This window comes from Arabidopsis lyrata (genome assembly GCF_000004255.2).
Source record: "Arabidopsis lyrata subsp. lyrata unplaced genomic scaffold ARALYscaffold_3, whole genome shotgun sequence".
In the NCBI taxonomy this organism is placed as follows: domain Eukaryota; kingdom Viridiplantae; phylum Streptophyta; class Magnoliopsida; order Brassicales; family Brassicaceae; genus Arabidopsis; species Arabidopsis lyrata.
In genome coordinates, this window is record NW_003302553.1 from 7,384,562 (window position 1) to 7,406,000 (window position 21,439).

General features: G+C 35.6%; 4 protein-coding genes and 1 long non-coding RNA gene across 5 annotated transcripts; 2 read left to right on the forward strand and 3 right to left on the reverse strand.

The window, feature by feature from the left end:
- Positions 1-9: 9 nt before the first annotated feature.
- LOC9321268 lies at positions 10-2,499 on the reverse strand. Its single transcript, XM_021033470.1, is given in 7 exon segments — positions 10-291; positions 293-840; positions 942-1,154; positions 1,245-1,739; positions 1,892-2,146; positions 2,257-2,350; positions 2,426-2,499. Coding segments are annotated over 7 exon segments (1,674 nt in total). The 5' UTR covers positions 2,449-2,499; the 3' UTR covers positions 10-245.
- LOC9321269 (importin beta-like SAD2 homolog) lies at positions 2,425-10,582 on the reverse strand. The gene is made up of 23 exons (XM_002885157.2): positions 10,281-10,582; positions 9,606-9,778; positions 9,319-9,486; positions 8,925-9,035; positions 8,733-8,810; positions 8,362-8,558; positions 8,232-8,292; positions 8,042-8,116; positions 7,882-7,959; positions 7,722-7,784; positions 7,548-7,631; positions 7,301-7,476; positions 6,896-6,935; positions 6,666-6,809; positions 6,383-6,502; positions 6,077-6,292; positions 5,627-5,788; positions 4,818-5,490; positions 4,434-4,639; positions 4,072-4,210; positions 3,917-3,981; positions 2,582-2,704; positions 2,425-2,499 (listed from the first exon to the last, which is right to left on the reverse strand). The coding sequence occupies exons 1-23, from the start codon at positions 10,438-10,440 to the stop codon at positions 2,449-2,451; spliced, it is 3,363 nt and encodes a 1,120-aa protein (XP_002885203.2). The 5' UTR covers positions 10,441-10,582; the 3' UTR covers positions 2,425-2,448.
- A 1,859-nt stretch (positions 10,583-12,441) lies between these two features.
- LOC110230470 lies at positions 12,442-13,728 on the forward strand. Its single transcript, XR_002333578.1, has 3 exons — positions 12,442-12,515; positions 13,106-13,185; positions 13,286-13,728. It is a non-coding gene; the product is annotated as an uncharacterized LOC110230470 (long non-coding RNA).
- Positions 13,729-18,201: 4,473 nt separating this feature from the next.
- Positions 18,202-19,698, forward strand: LOC9321271. The gene is made up of 3 exons (XM_002883010.2): positions 18,202-18,784; positions 18,900-19,193; positions 19,432-19,698. Exons 1-3 carry the CDS (start codon positions 18,280-18,282, stop codon positions 19,530-19,532), a joined length of 900 nt encoding a protein of 299 aa, XP_002883056.1. The 5' UTR covers positions 18,202-18,279; the 3' UTR covers positions 19,533-19,698.
- Positions 19,699-19,709: 11 nt separating this feature from the next.
- On the reverse strand, positions 19,710-21,264 carry LOC9319123. The gene has a single exon (XM_021033488.1). The coding sequence runs from the start codon at positions 21,110-21,112 to the stop codon at positions 19,736-19,738; it is 1,377 nt and encodes a 458-aa protein (XP_020889147.1). The 5' UTR covers positions 21,113-21,264; the 3' UTR covers positions 19,710-19,735.
- Between the last annotated feature and the right edge of the window lie 175 nt (positions 21,265-21,439).

Genomic DNA, 21,439 nt, shown 5'->3' on the forward strand with positions numbered 1-21,439 from the left:
ACACACAAATTTCGATCAAAAGAAGGAACCAACTCTTTAATCAAACCCAACAAACCAAAACGCTACCACTGGCAACAATCATTTGACCAAACTGAGACGATGAACAAGGATTCTCAAACCACCAATCAGACCCTTTTTAAAGGTAAAACTAACCAATCTGTACATACCAATTACCAAATCTCTTTCTCGAACCATATTGACCATGCTTTATATTATGTATAAAAACAAGTTAGACAAAGACAATGTCAAAACCCCCCTGGTTTACTTCTGAACTGATCTTGAGTTGAGAAGAGTTGTACCAACTGCTACGATCTTCGAGGATGAATCTGCAGATACCTTTACTTTTATGGGCAACGATCCTACTCTGAGGATGTCATCAGCCAGAGACCCAGTAACCTCTTCAGAAGAGTCTGATTTGTGATCAGAGCTGAGAGATGGGGCCGGTTTAGACTTGGCTTGGGTCGGGTTAAAGGTGGTACAAGCAGTCGGTTTAATGGTGAGAGAACCAATCTTCAGAGTTGAAGGAGTAGAATCTTCTGTTGCTTCCTGTGGATTGCTCTTTTCATTCCCATCTGAGTTTTTTAACTGCACACCTTTTGTTTCTGCAGAGGTCACTGGAGGCTTCTTGACGACATCCTTGGAGCTTTTCTTGCTTCTGTCATAACAATCTAGTTTAAGCACGGGAAATGGCCTGCGAAAGGTCCTGAATGGAAGTCTAGCTCTCTCTTCCTGCATGAGTCTCTGGCGGTTTTCGTAGTACATAAAATCATCTAATAGTGAAGTCTTTTCCGCATGATTTTTGAATAGTTTTAGCACCTCGAGTCCTTGTTTCAGTATTATCTGCACACAAACGAGAATGATTAGATTGAAACTTGAGATATCAAAATCAGAGTTCTCGGAATCTAGTTTTCAAGGTGAAGTGTTAAGTTAGGAAAACTCACCTCTTGTGTGTCTCGGCTGTTGGTCACTGGCTTATTCTCATTATTATGTAAAATAATGTGCCTGAAATAGCTATTAGGAACATCTTTAATGATGTGCCACTTGACAGGAAAGCTTCCACTCCATTTGTCTTGCTGCCAAAAATCCATGTCGCGGTCGAAGGAAATTGGACCGGTCATCTCAGCCACGCCACAGAACAGACCACTGGCATTGACCTAAAACGAGGGAAGCACTACATCAGCATGAGCCCATAGTATGAATGCAAACACATTGGCACAAGGAACAAAGAGGAAGAATGGACTCACAGAAAAGAATAAGAAAATAGGACATTCACGAGACTTCTCAGTGGCTATTCTCTGAGTATCTTCATATACACCCTGCAATTTCTTGTTCCCATGCAATGTTGATGACCAGACACCATACTTGATGCTCTTGTGAACATCATCTTCACTATACGATTTAATCACAAAAAACTTGGCATCGCTGTAATCAAGACTGAAATCTTCTTTATTATATTGATCAGGACTTATCACAATGTTTCCTTCCGAATCAACGTTTCCAGCTTTGGTTGTATAAGCTTTGACAATTAGTTGATTTCTTGATCTTCTCGTTCTTATACCTCGATTTTGTTCACTCGTATCTGGACTTCCGGTTACGTCAGTATCACCTCTGCTATCATACATCTTGGAACGAGGCTTGCAACTATTTGAAACAATGGATGGAAACCCTTTAGCAATGTCAAAGTGCCCATAAGACGAGAGTCTGCTACTGGAAACAGTGTCAACGGAGGCAGTTTTTCCCTGCAAAAACATACACACGACACCAGAATCAACGTAGGAATGATGGCTAAGAAAGCACTGCTGTGTTATAAAAAGACACTCCTCGTAATGCAAAAATACACCCAATATTTACAAGAAAACAGAATCAGGAATAATTCTATACGAGAAATTACCTGGAGAGAATGCGCGGAAGCTGTTGGGGAAACATTCTTGGGGATTCCTGGCTGTTTATTCTGGCCAGTGTTAGACCTTAGCTTCCCATGGGTCATACCCAAGGAATTCACTGTCGAAGATTTTGGAGCATCTTTTGGAAATACGGCAATTGCTGAAGCACTTCTCGGCTTGGAACCTCTTCCATCAGATTGACCACCATTGGCTAAGTCAGTTGTTGCCAAAGAGTCTGTTGAACTATTCGAGACCATATCAGGCTGAATAACATATGGAGCATAAGTAGGTGAGGATGCAGCATTTTCATAGGGAGGGTTTGAGTAATATTGTTGGAATCCAAGAAAAGAAGAGTCAACGCCTATTGATGCGCCTGGTATGTAAGGATTGTAGGGATTGTAGGGAGACTGTGCATATCCATAACTTGGTGTATAGCAGATATAAGGAGAATTTTCATTTTGCCCACCCTGAAGACGCACAGATCAGAATGTTAGCAGATAGGACAATAACAAAAAAAAAAAAAAACAGCAAGTTTCACACACCGTGTATTGGACCTCTGAACCATCTACACCAAGAATAACCTGACGGTTCTCCCATTCGACAGATGAATCATAACCTGAAAAAAAATCCAGTAACTTAGGGAATTTGCAACCATGAAAGCAAGAGTAACAAGTAAAGTTAGTGAGCCAGCTATCAACCTGAACAGTAATAAGCAGGATAATACATGCTCTGATCAGTAACAAAATCAGAGGTTCCCTCGGTATACAATGCTTCAATTTATCGGATAAAATATTTTGTTCAATGGAGTTTGAATAAACCACCTGAAATTTATATATAAAAAAAAAAAAACAGAATTTCTCAGTGAAGATACAAATCCAGGAATAGAGAGAAACTATAACACGGCAGCAAAACTATCAGATAAAATCTGAGACTCTCTTGCAAAACAAAAAGAAGAGCTCCACTAATACAAAATTTACCAATTCTAAACAAGACTCGAAACGAAAAAGAGAGAGAGAGCTCTAAATGTACGCAGAGAAGCCCTATTTTACGGAAATCTAAATTATACAAAACCAAAAATAACACCAATAAAAATCTCAAAATGCAAAGTAACGAAATCAAATAAGCTTAGAAGCTTACATTAACGTGAAGCTAAAGATGCTGAGAAACGAAATCAAATAAGCTTATAAGAAAACAAATCCAGCTATAAAAGCAGACAATTTTTAGCAGAAATTTGATAAATATACCAGAAATTTGGCAGAATCAAGTCATACTTGACCTAAACAGTTCTTCGACTGAAGAAGAATTTGGGTACCGACGAAGAGTTAGAGTGACAGAGAGAGAAGTTAGGATAGTGAGTTCAGCAGAAAAAAGTTGAAATAATAATCTACCGAATCGAAGAAACCCTGACACTAAGATGAGTGAGGTAGAGAGAAACGAAGAAGACGACGAGAAGATTCGCTGAGTGAGAAAAATGGAAATTAGAAAAACCCAGAAGACGCGCAAAGACAGACAGATTCCGCTGTTTTGTTGTCATACGCAGCGTTTTCAACCGAAGAATCTAAGTAATGCTAAAGTCGATAATACCCTTGAAATTGACCTTTACAGGCCCAATGGTCTAAAAGATCCCTTACCAGAAACGGTAAATAAAAGGTCGTTACTTGCCAGATTTGTATGGCCTACATTATCCAAATATGTAACTCCAAAACCACTAAAAACAAGTGAACAATATTGAATATTCGAAACAGACAGTATACAAATTTCTTACAAATATATCTCTAAATATAAAAGATTATTTTTCATGTCTAATAAGTCTATTAAGAGACCATCAAAAGACTTTTTGATCTGATAAGTTTCAAATGGCTCAAAAGTCTCAATCAAACATGGAACACCAAGGATGAACAAAACCGCATCAAAACTTGGAGAAAGAGAAAACTGTAGTTTAATGTTTAGAGGCACTTAGAGAAGAGACTTGTGTATACAGGAAAAGAATTGAGAAAGGTTGAGATTACTTCAGAGGGTACGAGTTTTATTACTTTCTCGTGCTGCTTCTCCATTAATGTTAACACCAGTTTCTGCGGATCGATTTCATTCAGAGAACCTGCAATATCAGTACTTAAGGAAATTAAAAATCTCGATTTTAAACAAAGTTTTAAGTTGTTTCTTATCTTGTTGTGAAGAGCAAACTTGCCCAAATCAATCTCATGGTCATCATCTTCTTCATCCGCCTCTTCAATTACTTCACTCTCCTCCAATTCTGCTGCAGCTTTGGCATACCTTTGTAGAAACTCTTCCTCCGTTTCTTCACACTCGTCATCGCTCTCAGAATCCTGTTCAAAAAAGACATAAGATGAGACAGCTTATTTGGGAAGAAACAAATCACTAGAAGATCCAATGTTGTTTCTTGAAACTAGTCGTTTATAAACTAGTTTGCAACTGGACCAGCAAATTGGTTGCTTATCTGAGTTTATATCCTTATACTAGTTTTAACAATAAATTACAGAACAGACTTTGATTGTAATTTAATAACGAGTACTAGAAATCAAATCAAACCTCATCATTTGAATCAGTTTCTTCAGATTCTGTCTCTTCTTCTCCAGGTTCTCCATCATCTTCATCATCGTCTGTTTCTTCGTTCACTTCCTTTAGCCTCCGAGAAGCATCCATCAATGAAACAAAGCACTTCCTTGCCAAATCATCAGTTGCATTCCCGTGCCTTACATCTAAAAGATGCTTGATCACCTTTACTACCGTCATCACTGAAACAAGAGGACTTTTAGCCTATGTTCATGCATTTATGATTAACAACAGCTACTATATACAACTAAACCTTTTATGATTAACGAGTTGGCAAAAGCACAGGTTTTAACATGTGAGCTGTAATCGTAAGTTTGATAATTCTCAATCACCACAGAAAGGAAAGATTTATCTACTCACCATATAGTTTTACTTCCGATACTACTGATGGACTGGCATCACACATAAGCGAGTATGAAAAAGCCAATGAAGATACCCATAACTCGAAACCTCCAGATATCACTTTCTCTAAAACGCCTTCCACAATATCGGAATAGGAGATATAGCATGATGATATTGCCAGTAATAGAGGCCTCCACAATGTACAAGGTTTCTCACGCAATGCTAGAAAATGAGAAAAGGCTGATTCAGTGAAGACCATCGCCAATGATTTCCCCACCCCTTCGATGTCAGATGAGTAGTTGGGTACATATAATAATGTGTGGACACAAGAACAAGCCCTCCTTGTGGCCGACGGATACTCAAGTATGGCTTTGCTGACAAATGAACCAATGGATTCAACAACAGATCGCGGACGGACTGGCATGGCTGGAGGGGATGCCATATCTCTGAAAAGGAAACTCCTAAAACCATATTTGTTGTTTATACCCACAACTTCTTCTATACAGTCAAAAACTGATAAATCCTCCGACTCTTCCCAACCATTCCAACTAGCAAGAATATCGGCCCAAACTATGAGTAATTCACTTAATCTGAGCTCCACAAATACATTGCAATTAGTGCAGGCAATCACAATGAACCGCAACATCGTCGACAAATGATCTATGCTTGAAGTCGGAGGCACATCTGTTGCCTGAACCATGCAAAGAGAAAAGGCAGAGCAGTATCCTAAAATTAGAACAGTGTTTCAATTTCCATAAATTGTAGTACAAAGGAGTAGTAATGTTTGAAGATATCACAGTAATTAGAGTAAGACATAATTTAACTACCAGCCATGCGTGCTGTAAAAGTGCTGACAAAGCTTTGCTGATGTTGCCTTGACCAGTTAGCCATATTTCAGTCGCCTGATTATTCTCCTCATCCGCTTCAGGCTTAGAGCTTTCATAAGTCTGAGCCATCGCTGCTAATGTCTCAAGGCCACCTAGAATAGCCTACGTTGAAAACAATATAAGAGGTATTAGAAATAAGGTTGAACTGACTAACTTGTAATGTCCTCAAAAGATAGTAAAAATTTCACAATACCTAGACCAGGAACAACTGAAATACTACAAATATTTTGGTAGCGTCAAGGATTTCATGTGCGTGATATAAACATAAGCAGAATGTGTCAATTTTTTTTACTTCAAAACACGAGGAATACATTCCGTTACCTTCAGTTTCATGTTGTCGAAGCTTCAAATATAAGCAAAAATATTAAGAAAGGCAGGAATTAAACATACCTGAGACCATGGATCTTCACTTGGATGCATAAACTTCAACATATTACTAACTAGCGAAGAGACAATGTACGGAATATGCGTGGCAATATCTTGATTTCCCGACTCGACCACAGATTTGAGAAGCTGAAACAACATGCTATCCTCGTCTTCCTCATTACCAATCTTACCAGTAATAATCTGAAGAAACGGCAACCATTCAGGTGGTTGGTACTCATTCTGAAGAGAACGAACATATTCTTTGAGTTAGATATGACAAGCCATCAGTTCAAGCCACACGTTCAATTGCTAATATAAGTGCTGACTTACTTCGAGCAGTGAACCTATTCCACCAGCAGCTGAAAAACGCACTGGGTAACAAGAAATCTCCACCTGATCTGGCATTGCTAATGCCTTCAGCAGGGAAGAAAAAACATCTGCATTCATTTCCTGAAAGCATAAAGCAATAAATCAATTATCTGATCACTAGAAGTAAATTGTTACAAATTTTAATCAGTGACTAAAATATATCATATCCCAGCAAATGGTTTTAATAAATATAAATATTTTGGTGATTTACAGCATCAAGAAGAATAAGTAAAAAAATTTACACCTCAGGTAGGCAAGACGCAAGCTCTCCAAGTACCCAGTTTGCAGATGCAACCAAGTAAGGTGAGCAATCAGGTGTAGAATAAATCGGTAGCACACGGGTACGGACAAAAGATGCCACATACTCAGGATTTTGTTCTTGGATAAACTGCCGGAAAAAGGGAGCCACCGTAATTCTATGTACTATATCAGTCAATGCTTAATTGCAAAACAAAGAGAACCAGATTTGCTCACCTCTTGCAGGCTACCATATGCCATTAGGACACCGAAATAGCTGAAATGTCGACGTAGCAACAAAGTCAGCTTAATAACAAAGTAAAAGGAAATGAAACAAGATATACTAAAGTGAAAGAGAACAGTAAACAAGAAGCACTTCCAACCCGATATTAGATTTTCAAAATGTTAAATAGTTGTCTACGACAAGTTGATCACGAGCTTGCAAAACGAGTTTTTAAAGTTCCATTACAAGAACATATTTTCTAATACCCACTGCAAGCATTTAACTTAACATTACTCACTACGTCAAACAAACATGACCACACTGCTCAGAGCTTGCAAAAGCATTTTTATTTGGTTTAGGCATCTGCCAAGAATTTCAGTGAGTTAGAATCAGAAGTCATGAAAATGTATAGAACTCACGCTGCTGAAGTACTAGCATCCAGTTTGTTACTCTTAGAAGGCACATAAAATTTTGACAAAAATGGAAGCACCAGTAGATCTCCCATGCATCTTTGGTTATTTCCTCTGTTCTTTTCACCTTTCTTCCGCTTACATGCTGCTGAGGAAGCTTTATTTGTAGTAGATACTGGTGGTCCCTATGAGAATTGGATCACAACCTATGAACAAATAGCTGAAATAGGTAAATGAACAACTATAGTTTCTTCACCTTTGACATGGCAAGGACACCAAGTAAGTTCATAGCGCTTTTCCTCGCTGTAAACAAGTCATCCCTCCACCCAGAAATTTCTTCCTGCCAAACGAAAGTGCTATTATGTCCTAACTTCTGGACCATAGACAAAAAATTAATCCGTGTAGAGAGAGATAGAGTAAGTTTCCATACTAGTTCAGATGGAAGGTTTTTCCTTATGAATTCATCTGCATCTTCTTCCCACTCAGAGATGTCCTACTTGCAAAAGCAACCCAGAAAGACCACTAAAGTTTTTGAAATAATGGTAGTAAGCAATGCTTGCAACACAGATTACAATTTTAGGAAAGCGTACCCTCTCATTAAGCACCAGGGCTGGAAAGATTGCGAAGTCCAACAAAAAGGAAAAATGGGGTGAAAGTAATCTCCATCCCTGTTTACAAGGTACCAAAATTTGCTTTCATAAACATTTGATAAATCTATATATATTTGCTGTAAATATTCTAACAACTTACAGGGCCAATTTCCATGACGCGTGAAATTACATCAAAAGCAAGTGATATAATTCTCTCAGTTAGGCATCCGAGCTTCTGCACATGATAGTAGGCCCTCATAGCATTAGATTAAGAAGATAGTAACATTTTGATGGAAGCAGTAATTTTTGTAGTAACAAATTAAAAAAAAGAAATTGCTAAACATACATACACTGATGTTTGAGCTATGTTTGACAATCTTCATTGAGCAGTTTACTATCTCCGGCACCAATCTGCATAAATCAAATATATTAGGTGTGGGAAATAAGCATTGCTAAGAGGATCTTAAGGTGTTCGCATACTTGTCAGAGTATTTTCTATGTCTGCTGACGAGTGTGCCAAAGAGGAGCAAACTTCTTTTTCCAGCTTTCGACCTTATCAAGTACCCATCAGAAGGAGTTACACTCCAGTCAAAACTCAAGGAGTCCAGAATTCGGATCATATCTCGACAGAAGGAATCGAGCAGAGGTGACAAAGCAGATGGCATATGAGACTTCACCTACAACACAAAACACCCTTAACAAAACAACCACAGTAGATAGCACAACATGAACATGAAATGAAAAATGATAAATTAAGTGTAATAATCAATGGCAATTTTCAATCACCCAGACATGCAATAACAGTTCTGAAACTTCGTGTATCTGCAATATAAACTGAAGGTATGACTTACTGAAAAGTATAGGCATTTGCAAATAATGTGGAGTGTCTTTTCCAATTCCAGTTCATCCCATCCATGGGTAGTCAAAGCCTGCTTCAGAATCATACCAGATATGAATACTCATCGAGATCCAAAGAGCAGATGTATCTTACATAAACTTGTGAGCAGATGAAGAACGAGAAAAAACTAAGAGAAAAGGATAACCTTGTCAATGAGACGATGTAATACTGACACCAAGGGTACTAGAATTTCTTTCGTGATACTCTCTAGCTGTTGTGGTACTGGCTCCTTTGCAAGTTTTGGTTGCAGGAAGTACTGCAGAGCAAACAGACAAAAATAAGCCAGCCTCATTCTAATAGACCACAATGGACCCGGTTCAACAGAGAACCACCCCTTCAAAATACACATGTTTCAGATTTATTTGGAGTAGTTAATACTCTTAAATTTGCAGCCAGAAGCAACAAAAGTTCACAACCAAAATAAGGGATGATCAACCATAATATGATGGAAAACGGGGTGCAGTAGAGGAGCGCTGATGGAAGAGAGAGAGAGAGATATAAAATATTTTTTTCCTTACGAAAGAGAATGTTACAAATACCTGAAAAGGCTTTACAACGGTAAGCAATACCATCAGAGCGTTCACAGTACTCCAGCTAGAGTTTGATCTGCTAATTAATCTACTGTTCTCGATAGCAGAGCGGAGCTCCGGTACAAGTTCAGGCCATGCATTTTTCTTCACATATTCTGAAATGACAACAATGTGGAGCTGCCCACAATTGAAGTAAAATGAAGGTTTGCACAAAATTAAAATTTACAGGAAGAAGGGATTTATAATAAGATTTGCAACAACTAAATGAACATAATAAGCTTGTTGAATATGCCTACCAGTTCAAGTAAAACTTTAAGAAGTGCAGGCTCTGCCTGAAGCAAAGCTAGGAGCAGCTGATCCTTAAAGTCCTTGCTGGCTTCTGAGATTATCCCTTCAATCCCAGTCCTCCTTCTGGTAAAATTCTTCAGATATGTTGCAGCAGCAACTCTCAGGCTGGAATTTTCACCTCCTGTCAACCAGAAAAAAAATTGAACTAGCCCTCATTCAACAGCGATTGATAGAACCAAAAGACTCAGCCGATTTAGTTCAATCATGTATAGGTTTTGTATCAGCTGAATCAAAAAATATTGCTAAGCATTTAATACTCTTCAAGAAACTACCTCCACGATTATCAAACTCCAGCACACTGAAAAATCCTATGCTACGGCCAAAAGGGCAGCTCAATTTGGATATCTTATGCAAAATTCATGGACACAACGGATGAGAATGAACTAGAAGCAAAGCAAACAAGAATAAAACGCTTGGGCTTGGGTTCTTTACTCAGAAAGTCATAAACCAAATCATAACTCTTAACAGATTTCGTGAAATCGTTACGACTGTGAAGTCAACCAACGTAACCCTAATTGAGGAAATCAAAATCACAACTCTTCTTCAGAATTCAATGCGTCAAAATCAGTTCGAGGAAAGTAAAATCGGGTAGACAACAAAAAAAGAAAAAATTGAAAGCTTGCCGGAAGCGAGGGAGAGAAGACGATATGGGAAGTGAGGGAGCTCCGTAGAAAGTCGATCCAGAGCCTCCGTCGCCTCGCGGACTGCAACGCCATCAATGGAAGTAAGCGTCTGGTCAAGAAGCCGAACAATCTGAACTGAGTCGTCGTCGCCGACGAACATTGCGTTTCTTTTTTTTTTTTTTCTTGTTGCTTTTTCATTTTCTTCCCTCCAAGCTTTTTTATTTACTGATGAAATTGAGGGACATCAGTGGCGGGAATAATTCAGGTTTCTTTATATTATGTATTAGGGAAGAAGAAGAAAAAATAAGTTTTGTTGAATTTTGGAGACTTTGACAAGTGTTGGTTCGATACCGAAGACTACGAAGAATATAACAATTAGTTTGTGTTGTGTATAGTAGTCGAAAAATTTGGAGTCTAAACTTTGGGGTAGTTTAAAGTCCTTCTTATTTGGAGTGGTTTGGACGATCAAGCGTTTCCGGTATTGCAAGGATCTTCTTCCCGGTTGTTAGCTTCCTCTGCCCTTGTTGCGGAGCTTGTAACCCTTTGGGTTACACTGGATGCAGTCTCTCATGAAGTCTTTTGGATCGTCGCGTTTCGATCTCGTTTGGCTTCTTTTGTAAAGATGTGTCTTGCATTTATCCCGTGTATCTTCTCTTAGAGTATTTCTAGGCACTTCCTGCCTTGTTATCTTATATTTTCCTTTTATTTGGGTTGTAATTCCTCCTCCTCTGAGTGAGTTTGAAACTTAATTTCAATGAAAATTATCAGTTTGACCCAAAAAAAAAAAAACTTTGGGGTAGTTAGCAAAATCAACCCCAAAAACCTTAATGTGTAATGATCATTGTCTTGGTTAGCTTCTCTACACGATGTAGTTATTAAAGATATATGTATTAGCTAGTTTAACATACATTATATTCGTAGTGATATATGTTATCACAGCATTATTACCACTCATGATGTAAATTATTCCAACAATTACGTTGTCTCATTTATTTAAAATCTTTTCCTATTGTTAGGTTTTGATCCTTTCTCTGTGGACAAAAAATATGTTGTATATATGAAATCTCCAATTGGTGATAATTGGCATGTAATTCATTGTATGTAAGAGCATAGATTGTTTTGTAGACCTGCTAATTGATACGGTTGGTCAGGTGCTTTGCCCTTTCCATGTTGAGTCTCTGTAGCTTCTTTTATGTAATGACACCAAATATAAAATGACAAGAATTTGGTTGACAGAAAAATTAAATAATGACAACAACTTTAATAAAATAAAAAAACAAATGCCTATAATTTAAACTTGAAAGCATATCCAGCTCTAGTCAATGAAAATTTTCTGAAATCTAACCAAATTTTTTTTTTTTTTAAATATATATATATATTTTTATATTCCATTAAAATGCAATGAATTCCAATATAATTTATTTCTTTATTTATTATTATATAACTTGTTCATTTCTAATTTATAATGAAGATTTTTAACTATAGACATTATATATACAAGTTTTCTTTCTACCTATTTTTTTTTTGACAGCACAAGTTTTCTTTCTACCTATTTTTACTTAATTTGAAAAACTAACTTTTAAAAAAGAAATTCCAAAGTTATGTTATATAAATACGTACGTCAATTAACTATCGAACACGTACAAAAGTCTACATAATACATTATAATGCAAAGAATTCAATTCACTTCGCAAAGGAGTATAAATGTATAATACAAAGTTACTTTATAATTTAAAGCATTCAACTGATCTAGCCAATAATTTTATTTTTAGATCCATCCAAGTGTAATTTTTTAAATGTAATGAATTTCAATGTATTGGCAACCAATACATTTATTTTAAAAATTTGAGATCTTGAAATTAAATTCAAAAATTGTGTTTATAAACACTTTAGTATTGTACTAATGAACACGTGTAAGAGTTTACTTAATTAATAATAAGATTAAAAAAAAAAAGTGACTTTATAATTTAAAGCATACAACTGTAGTTGAGAATATTTTGTAAGATCCATCAAAATTTAATTTGTTATCATCAAAATCCATTTAAAAGTTTAATTTCAATGTATTTGCAATCAATAAATATCTTTACCTATTTCTTAAATTTAATTCTTTATTTAATGATAATAAAGGTATTTAACTAAAGTAGACATTGTATATGTGTATATATGTGTAATGCGTATCATCTTTTTACATAATTTGGAGAGATCAAAGTGAAGAGTTGACAAGGGCTTAACAAGGTATTGTTGTTGTCGTCAAGTTCTTGCCGGCAGTTCTGAACTTATGTTTTTTTTGCTCAAGCTATATATTATTTAAAGTAGAGTCGAGGATAGAAGTTATTTAATTATGTTTAGTGAAAATCAATGGATACATACATATTGTCATCACAAGACAAAATCTCTATACCCGCTTAATGGTTAGAATTCATTGTGATCAGTCTGATCATTGTGATAATTCAAGCTATATCGTGCTCACTGGCGGACCTACGTTCATGAAAGGGGTGGCAGCTGACCTCCCCATATTTCAAAATTTTAATTATAGTTATGAGGAAAAAATGTATTTAGCCCATCAATTTTTTTTATTTTTAGTTATGTTTGACCTGGCTGAAAAAATATTCTGGGTCCGCTATTGATCGTGCTTATCTGGCCTTTTCACGTTTTTATTATTAATGATATGGAATTAAACATCTGATAGGAAACATTCTTGGCCGCCTAAATCTTTTGCTGCATTTAAGAATCAACAAAAAATATGTTTTATATATATATGTAGTAATTTAATTTAGACCCTTTAGTTTAAGTATAATTTAATACTATGGATCTTGCTTTTGTAGATGGAGAAGGAGAACACCTTGAATGATACCTTGATTGAAAAAGAAAGCATGTGGATACGTACATGTGGATTTTTGCGCATGTGAGTGTTTTCTTTTTTCACGTAATAACTATCAACATAAGAAACAAATTTTTCGTTTTAATGAAAGAATGTCTAAACTTTTGGTTAAAACTAATGACAGGGTGACGTCAGGATTAGTCTACCCAATAGTCATACATTCTGTATTCGTGACCGCATTCGCTTTGCTATTTTTGCAAGTATTGCGTACATATGGTTTTGATCACGACGAGCTTATGAACGTTCTTTACGGTTTCTTCTCTTACTTGTTGTGTGGCTTATTTGAATTATTTATAAGACGCTATTGGCCGCTGCCGGACGATTGCATACCTGCCGTTCATATCTTGGAATATTGTATGTTTGTACATCCACGTTAGCATTAAATTATCTGGATTTTGTTTTCTTATTTGTCGAAATATTATTTGGATGTTGGTTTTTCTTTGTTTGGTGTCTCTTCGCATTTGAACTACCAGTTCAAAAATCAGTGTCTTTGTAATTTCTGATTAAATTATGCATCATTAATGTCTAATTCAAAAGATCTACTATATATAGATTTGAGATTTATTCTACGTAAGTAAAACTATTATAGAATATTTTACAAATTATTATTCATAAACCAAAAATCTTAATCAAACTCTATCGAATCTCAGTCTAATAAAAATCCAGATGAGTATAGCAACGAACATCATTTAATTAGACTGGAAACTAAACTCAAAACGATACATATGTCATCATCTCTTAATTATTAGCTACCGCCTACCAGTTAGTTTTTTTGCAAATTTTCAAGATTATACCGATGGAGAGAAGACGATAAGAGAGCTCCGTAGAAAGTCGATCCAAAGCATCCGTCACCCCGCGGTCTGCAACGCCATCAATGGAAGTAAGCGTCTGGTCAAGAAGTCGAACATACTGAATTGAGTCGTCGTCGCCGACGAACATTGTGTTTTTTTTTTCTTGTTGCTTTTTCATTTATTTCCCTCCAAGCTTTTTTTATTTACTAATGAAATTGAGGGACATCAGTGGCGGGAATAATTCAGGTTACTTTATATGCATTAACTCATCAGTATAATTATATATATAGAAGAGGGAATTTTTTCATTTAATTTTAATGCAAAAATGTCTAAATTTTGGATAAATAATGACTAGAGTGACATCAGGATTGGTCTACTCTGTAGTCATAAATTTTATACTCATGGCAGCATACGCTTTGCTAATTTTGCAAGTTTTGGGTACATTTGGTTTTGATATCTACCACTACCAGCTAGGCAAAGTTGTTTTATATTCCGTCATCTACTTGATCACTGCCTTACTTGAATTAATTATGAGATGGTCTCCGGAGCCGGACGATGAGTCGATGACATACCTCAACTTCATATGTTGGGGTTTCTCACCTTTTTAAAAAAACTTCATTGGGGTTAAATTATCTTAATTTTGCTTTTATATTTGTCGAAATATTATTTGGGTGTTGGTTTTTCTTCGTTTGGTGCCTCTCACATTATGCTTAATTAACTGAACCAACAGTTTAATAATCTCTAATTATAATAATTAATTACTCAGTATTCCATAAAAAAATTAAATATGGCCCCAAAGTTACAATAATGTTTTTGGTCACCGGCTCCAAAATGTTTTGGCAAATATTTATCAGTTTAGCTAAAAACAAAGGAAAAGTCTAACTAACTCACAATTAAGGGATAGAAGAAAACAACATATTGTACATGTTTTTTTTTTTTTTTGACATCTTTGGATCGACAAAGACATACTGTACATGTTAAATTTCCTTTTGTCCAAAAAAAATAAAAAATTTAAAAATAATAATAAAAAATGTTAAATTTCCTTGTAATATAAGCATATTTAAAGATTTTTCAGAAAGTATCATATTTATGATTATTTGTTGGTTTATCAGCACTAGTACTCTTGTTTAAAAAAGGTTGAATTATTACACAAAATAATTTTTAGTAGTGTAGGGTAGCCTCTATTTAGTAGTATATTTGATGAATCCGATGTACGCATAAGTTATGAGTTGCCCTAAACAAACCCCTAAACCAAATAGTAAGTATAAAAGAAAGGGGAAAAAGAAAGTAAAGACAAAGTATTGTACATTACCTACAACCTCGAGAGCGTACTTGATCAATTTGGAGAGCTTTCTTTTGTAAGTTGTGTTTTTAAGATAAATGAGTTATTGTGTTGTGGTGTGTGTGGTTTATATAAGCACATTTCTTTGGGAAAAATGGGGGTTTCATCTTAGTTACCGTGCAAGAATTATTTCACCATCTACTCGGCAATCCTTTTTAATTTTCTCTTCCTGAATCCATTTAGCAAGTAATTTGCTTTTGGTTTTTTCCATTTTCATTGCTTAACTACACTAGTTAAGGGCCTTAACTCTTAAGGCATAGTAATAGTTGTGTTTCTTGAGTTAAATCGCGGATGTGGATCACACAATAAAATTAATTACCGTTCAAGAATCATTTCACTACTATCTACTCAACGATCCTTTTTAGTTGTCTCTTCTTTCAAAACCATATATGGAATCCAGATAGCAAATAATTGTTTTTTCCATTCTCATTGTGATTATATATGTTGTCACAATTTGTAATCAACGCTTATGTACGTACAAAACGATAAGAAATAATAGTAATGATGTTTTGTGTGTTTATATTTTTATTTATAACTATTTACGATATCATTTTAAAATGACTAATTAATTATTTGGTTATAAAACAAATTGAATTATACTTAATTTTTGCTTATGTTTTGCTCAAATTTTTATTTATTTTTTTCATTTTTTTCTTTCATATTTTATAAAAGCTTAATCATGTAGATGAAATTGGTTGAAATTTTTCAATCAGCTGTAATCTTCTTTTTAACCTTATGGTATGTCTCATTTGCAACTTATATTTAAATACAAATTTCATTGATTTCATGTTTATGCCTTTGCAACATATGTATAAATGAAAGATGAAGTATCCTCACGAGGGAGAGAGGAAGAAGAACGCCGACTCTAGATTTCCTGTGAATCAACACATGGATTGAAAATCATTATACAATTACGCAAATTAATATATATGGGAAGAAGAAACGAAATAGAGAGATTAGCTATCAAACACCAGAGAACATATTTATAGAGGAAGAAAAAAAAAAAATTTATAGAGGAAGTCCTAACCTAATAGAATAGGCTTTACTTTTTACGTGTGTATGCGTCATTGTTTTTACGGTGTGATCACTGCAACCTAATACTTATCCACTTTGATTTAAATTCAAATTTTGTTTTGTTTGTTTTTTTACTAATCACATTTGCCATCAAGGTTTTTTTTTTTTGAATCTATACCGTAAAAACAATGACGCAGTCGTAAAAGTAAAAACTATGGGGCTTTTGCAAAAATACCCTTTTTCAATACCACTTTTTAAAAATACCCCCTTTTTAAAATCTTATAAAAATGCTCTTAAAAATATAAGATTTACCCAAATATGTATGTAATATTATTAAAACATACACAAACTACATTTCTATGTATCTAAAATCTTATAAATACTTTATAAATACCTTATAAATGCATTTTAAATACCTTTAAAAACCTTTAAAATATCTTGTAAAACCTTTGAAAAACTTTAAAAATCCTTTAAAATAACTTGTAAAACCTTTAAAAACACCTTATAAAACCTTATAAATACTTGGATCGAGTCTTCAAGTAGTAGTTACAATCCATAAGTACCTTATAAACCTAATAAAACTTTTAAAAAATTTCAGATTTAAAAAAGGGCATTTTTGAAAATGAACATCTAAAAAGGACATTTTTGAAAAGGGGCACACCAAAAGGGGCATTTTTAACAATTTCCCAAAAACTATTAGGTTAAGACTTTCTACATATGTACACATATTCTTTAATTTTGTTAGTTGTCTTAGTAATCTCTTGTATATTTCTCCCATATTATTTAGAGCATCTACAATTGTTAGAGACTCTTTTGGCAATTTTTTTTTTTTTTTTTTGGGGAAAAGACCCTTTTGGCAATTAAAAATAATAATTTTAATAGTATTTAATAAAAAATATTTGTTGTAAAAGTTTAACCCAATAGGAAAAAGACATGTGTATAAATAGATTGATGAAGGAGACATATATGTAAATGCTTTTCAATTATGTTGTTTTGTTTTCATGAATTCTGTTGATGGAAAAAAAAAAACAGATTGATGAAGTCGAAATGTAGAATCCACTATGTATGATGTAATCCTTGTTTGAAAAATCGCTAGGCGCTAGTCGGGCGCTCGGCATGGGCCTAGCGATTAATCGGAAAATCGGATTAAAATCGGGGATTAATCGGGGATTAGTTTTAGGGTTATTTTAATATTTTTAAAACATATTAATCTAATATTATTTTCAAAATTGCAGTAAACACATAAAAATGTATTTTTGAGACAAATTTTATGATTTTTATTACAAATTTATGATTTTTATTAAAATTTGAACATAAACTCCCAATTTAAATGATTGAATAACAAAAATAAAAAGTTTTTTTATACTAGCAATTTAAAAAATAATCGGGGTATGTAAGATTAGACGGGGAATAATCGGATTAGGCGGGGAATAATCGGATTAGGCGGGAAGTAATCGGATTAGGCGGAGAGTAATCGGGTGACTGATTTCTTTAAGGGATTAGTCATTAATCGAGGCGGATAGGGTGGGCCTAGCGATTAAGCGGGGAGTAATCGGGTCTAGGCGGGGATTTTTAGAACAGGGGATGTAATAATATCATAGAATCCACTAGAGCGTATCCAATAATGCGTGGGCCGGGGCAGCATAATAACATGTAGTATTTTTCAATTAACAAAAAACAAAGTACTAGTAATTTTTCAATATATATTATAAATTTTGACTATTTGACAAACAAATTAAGGAAAAAATCACTAAAAAATAGTACATCACAAAACAAGGAAGTAGAAGGAAAAACAATTTCAAGATAATATTCCAAATCTATGCATACATAAAACTATTTTTAGGATAATAAATTAACAAATATACCATAACGAGGTTTAATTTAATTTAAAATTTAAATTTCCATGATAAACCCTTTAGAGATAGAAAGGGAAAGAGAGATTTTACACAGCAAGAGAAAAAGAAAACAACAATGAAGAAGCTCTTCTTCTTCTTCTCCTTCCTCTACACAATCACAACCCTAACATTTCCGCCATTAACAACGTCAGCAGCAACATCATGCCGAACATTATGCGGCAACATCCCAATAAACTACCCATTCGGCATCGACGGCGGTTGCGGATCTCCTCAGTTCAAAGGAATGTTCAATTGCTCCACCGATCTATTTTTCACCACTCCTTCCGGCAGCTACAAGGTCCAGAGCATCGATTACGAGAAGAAAACTATGGTAATCTTCGATCCGGCGATGTCTACTTGCTCGATTCTTCAGCCTCACCACGATTTCAAAATGGCGGATATTCAAAACGCTCTTATTAGACCTTCGTACGACACCGTTTTCGCACTTTTTAACTGTTCCAACGACTCTCCTGTGCATAATCGTTACCGGAATCTCTGTTTTAATGCCGCCGGTCACTCTTGCGACGAGCTTTATAGCTCTTGTACTTCCTTTCGCATCTTCAACACTACCTCTCCCTCTGGTATGAAATCAATTTGGCTCTTTGTTCTTGATTAATCGCTAATTTAAACGATTTGAATTCAAATCTCGTCGAAATTTCTCGATATTTCCCCAAATTTTGAAATTTGTGTTTCCAGGTAATAGTACGATTCATACGACGCCGTATTGCTGTTTCACTAGCTACGATACGGTGCGGGTGATGAGTATGAACATTTTGGATTGCTCGCATTACACGACGGTGATTGACAATGGGAAAATGAGAGGCGTGGCACCTTTGGATTGGTCGTATGGAATTGAGCTTTCGTTCTCGGTGCCGGAGATTGGCTGTGACCGTTGCCGGAAGTCAGGTGGTACCTGTGGTTTTGACGCCGAGACGGAGATATTTCTTTGCCAATGTTCTGGTTCCAACAACAACCCTACGAGAGAATGTGGTAATTACCGTATCAATCCCTCTACTTTTTTTATTAATTTCAACCAGAATGTAGAATTTATTATCTAGGTCAATTTAGTCCTAAGACAGCAATACTTGCTTGGATTAGTAATTGTTGTTGTTGGTAAAGAAATTTTGTTGGATTAGTAATTGTCGCACATCCAATGTTGAATTATTTTGTTTGATTGTTATAAATATGTTTGATATAAGACGTTATATGTATCTTTGTTCTATATCAGGTGGAGGTATGACTAATCAAGGAGGCTGCAATTCTATAAACATAAATTATACAACCATTCTCTTGGTTATGTTCATGTCTTTTCTTTACACTGTTTTGTGATATATTCGTATGTCTATTTCTAAGAAATTTATTGATTAATCTATGAATTATGTTTTGGATTAAATATCCTCTTTCCTGAAAATGTAATTGGTAAAATATAGTGTTTGCTTGTAGATGACCGTTTAATCGCATGTGGGGAATATATTTGTAAGGACTATTTTATCAATTTTTTTTTTTTTGAACAAAAGCTTATTTTCATTCCATTAATGTAGAAACCAAGTACAGAGATAGAGGAAAACTGAATTCCCAAAGTTTAAAGCACTACAATAAAGGCTATACCCCAAAGACAACATAAGATAGATATAAAGATAGGTAAGGTTAATCGATAAAAGTTCCTTGAGAGCTTTGAGCCAAAAGCTAGGTAGCTTGTTGGTACATGTGAGATCAAAGAGTATCGATGATTCTTCCAAGAGCAAGTCAATGGATGAACGATTGGCCATTGTCAAGAGACGAAGTGGCTTTGATGAAGGGGTCAAAGACGTGATTCTCGCCGGCACGAGAAAAGCTACACGAAGTAGTGCTTTGACAAGGGTTCGAGCAAAGGTGAAGGTGCTCTGATGCTTGAAGTTGTTTGCTAGAGCTGCCGTATAGTGGGAATTGAGCTTAGGCAAAACATAGCAATTGGAAGTGGTGTGGAGGGTGTATGGCTTGAAGTCGTCAGAAGAGTTTGATGGAGAATGGTCATTGGACAAGCTTCCAAAGCCACTATCAAATCTCTCACAGGAAGGGTTCAAGAGCATTAGACCAAAGACCTTTAAGCTTATAAACACATACCTCAAGACTTTAGATGAAGCATAAACCAGGGTTCGCAAGTGATGGGTGTAAAACCGTAACAGAACAGGTGGATCCTCTCTCGCATGAAAGCCTCGACCATGGAGATTAAGAATTCCACACAAAGTTTGTCTTCGGTTTAACACAAATAGAAAATAACCAGACCTGAGCTTCAAGGTTTTGAGCATATGAAAGTTATCACTGAAATTGATAGATTGCACATGAATGAACTCGATGAACAGGGGGTACGGAAGTAGGAGGTTGATGAAGCTGCGGTAATCACCGCTCCTTGGAGACGGGATCATAATGCCGTTCTTCCTCAATCCTTTCATCTGACCTCGATAAAGGTAGCTAAAACCATAAGTAATCCGCTTAAGTGATTTTAATGGCCAGGTTCTCAGAGAAGGTTTGTACCAACAATGAAGCGATGTTTGATTAGGTTCTAATCGATGTCCTCTAACAACTGGTTCCTTAGATCGACACAAACGTTTGCAGAGAAAGCACAAATGAGAGTTTAGGCAAAACCTGGGCTTAGTGGAAAGATGAGTTAGACTGTCACTTCTACAAGTGGTCCAAGAGAGAAAACACCATGGGCCGAATTGGGAAAGGCCCAATAACGAAAACCCTAGTGTCTTTTTGGCTGCGTTGATGATGCTGTGACTGTGGCTGCTGGACATCGGCGAGATGATAATCAGAATGGAATGACGCATTGCCGGAGGTTGTGGCACCGGAGCAGTCAAGACCGGCGACTTGCGGTACCATTTGGAAAAAGGTGCTGCAGGTTTGGATTTTAAGGATCTCACCAACATCAAGGCGGAGTAAGATTCGTCCAAAGCCACCAGCGGGTTAGAACGATGAAGTGATAAAGCTTTGGAAAAAATTATTAAAGGGTCTCCGACCACCGTTAACAAAATCAAAGGAAGAGCGCAGTGATGGTCGGGAAGATGATGAAAAGAAAAAAAAAGGATTGAAAAGGTGATGTAAAGCCAAGTGAGAGAGCGAATTGATTTGAGATATCCCGACGCCGGCGAGCAAAGACTCCACCGGCGTCGAAAAACATGATCAGAAAATGGTTCTCGATAATGGTGCCCGAGAGAGTTTGGCTAACGTTTTATGAGTTTTAATAGCATATCAGG

Bases quoted from the DNA above. Each gene is read 5' to 3' on its own strand.
- LOC9321269 (XM_002885157.2), bottom strand. From the start codon at position 10,440: ATGTTCGTCGGCGACGACGACTCAGTTCAGATTGTTCGGCTTCTTGAC. The intron at 8,293-8,361 runs GTATGCGAACAC...TGATTTATGCAG, and splicing joins CATAGAAAATACTCTGACAA to ATTGGTGCCGGAGATAGTAA. The intron at 6,293-6,382 runs GTAAGTCAGCAC...CGTTCTCTTCAG, and splicing joins GAATAGGTTCACTGCTCGAA to AATGAGTACCAACCACCTGA.
- LOC9321271 (XM_002883010.2), top strand. From the start codon at position 18,280: ATGAAGAAGCTCTTCTTCTTCTTCTCCTTCCTCTACACAATCACAACC. The intron at 18,785-18,899 runs GTATGAAATCAA...TTGTGTTTCCAG, and splicing joins CAACACTACCTCTCCCTCTG to GTAATAGTACGATTCATACG. The intron at 19,194-19,431 runs GTAATTACCGTA...GTTCTATATCAG, and splicing joins CAACCCTACGAGAGAATGTG to GTGGAGGTATGACTAATCAA.
- LOC9319123 (XM_021033488.1), bottom strand. From the start codon at position 21,112: ATGTTGGTGAGATCCTTAAAATCCAAACCTGCAGCACCTTTTTCCAAA.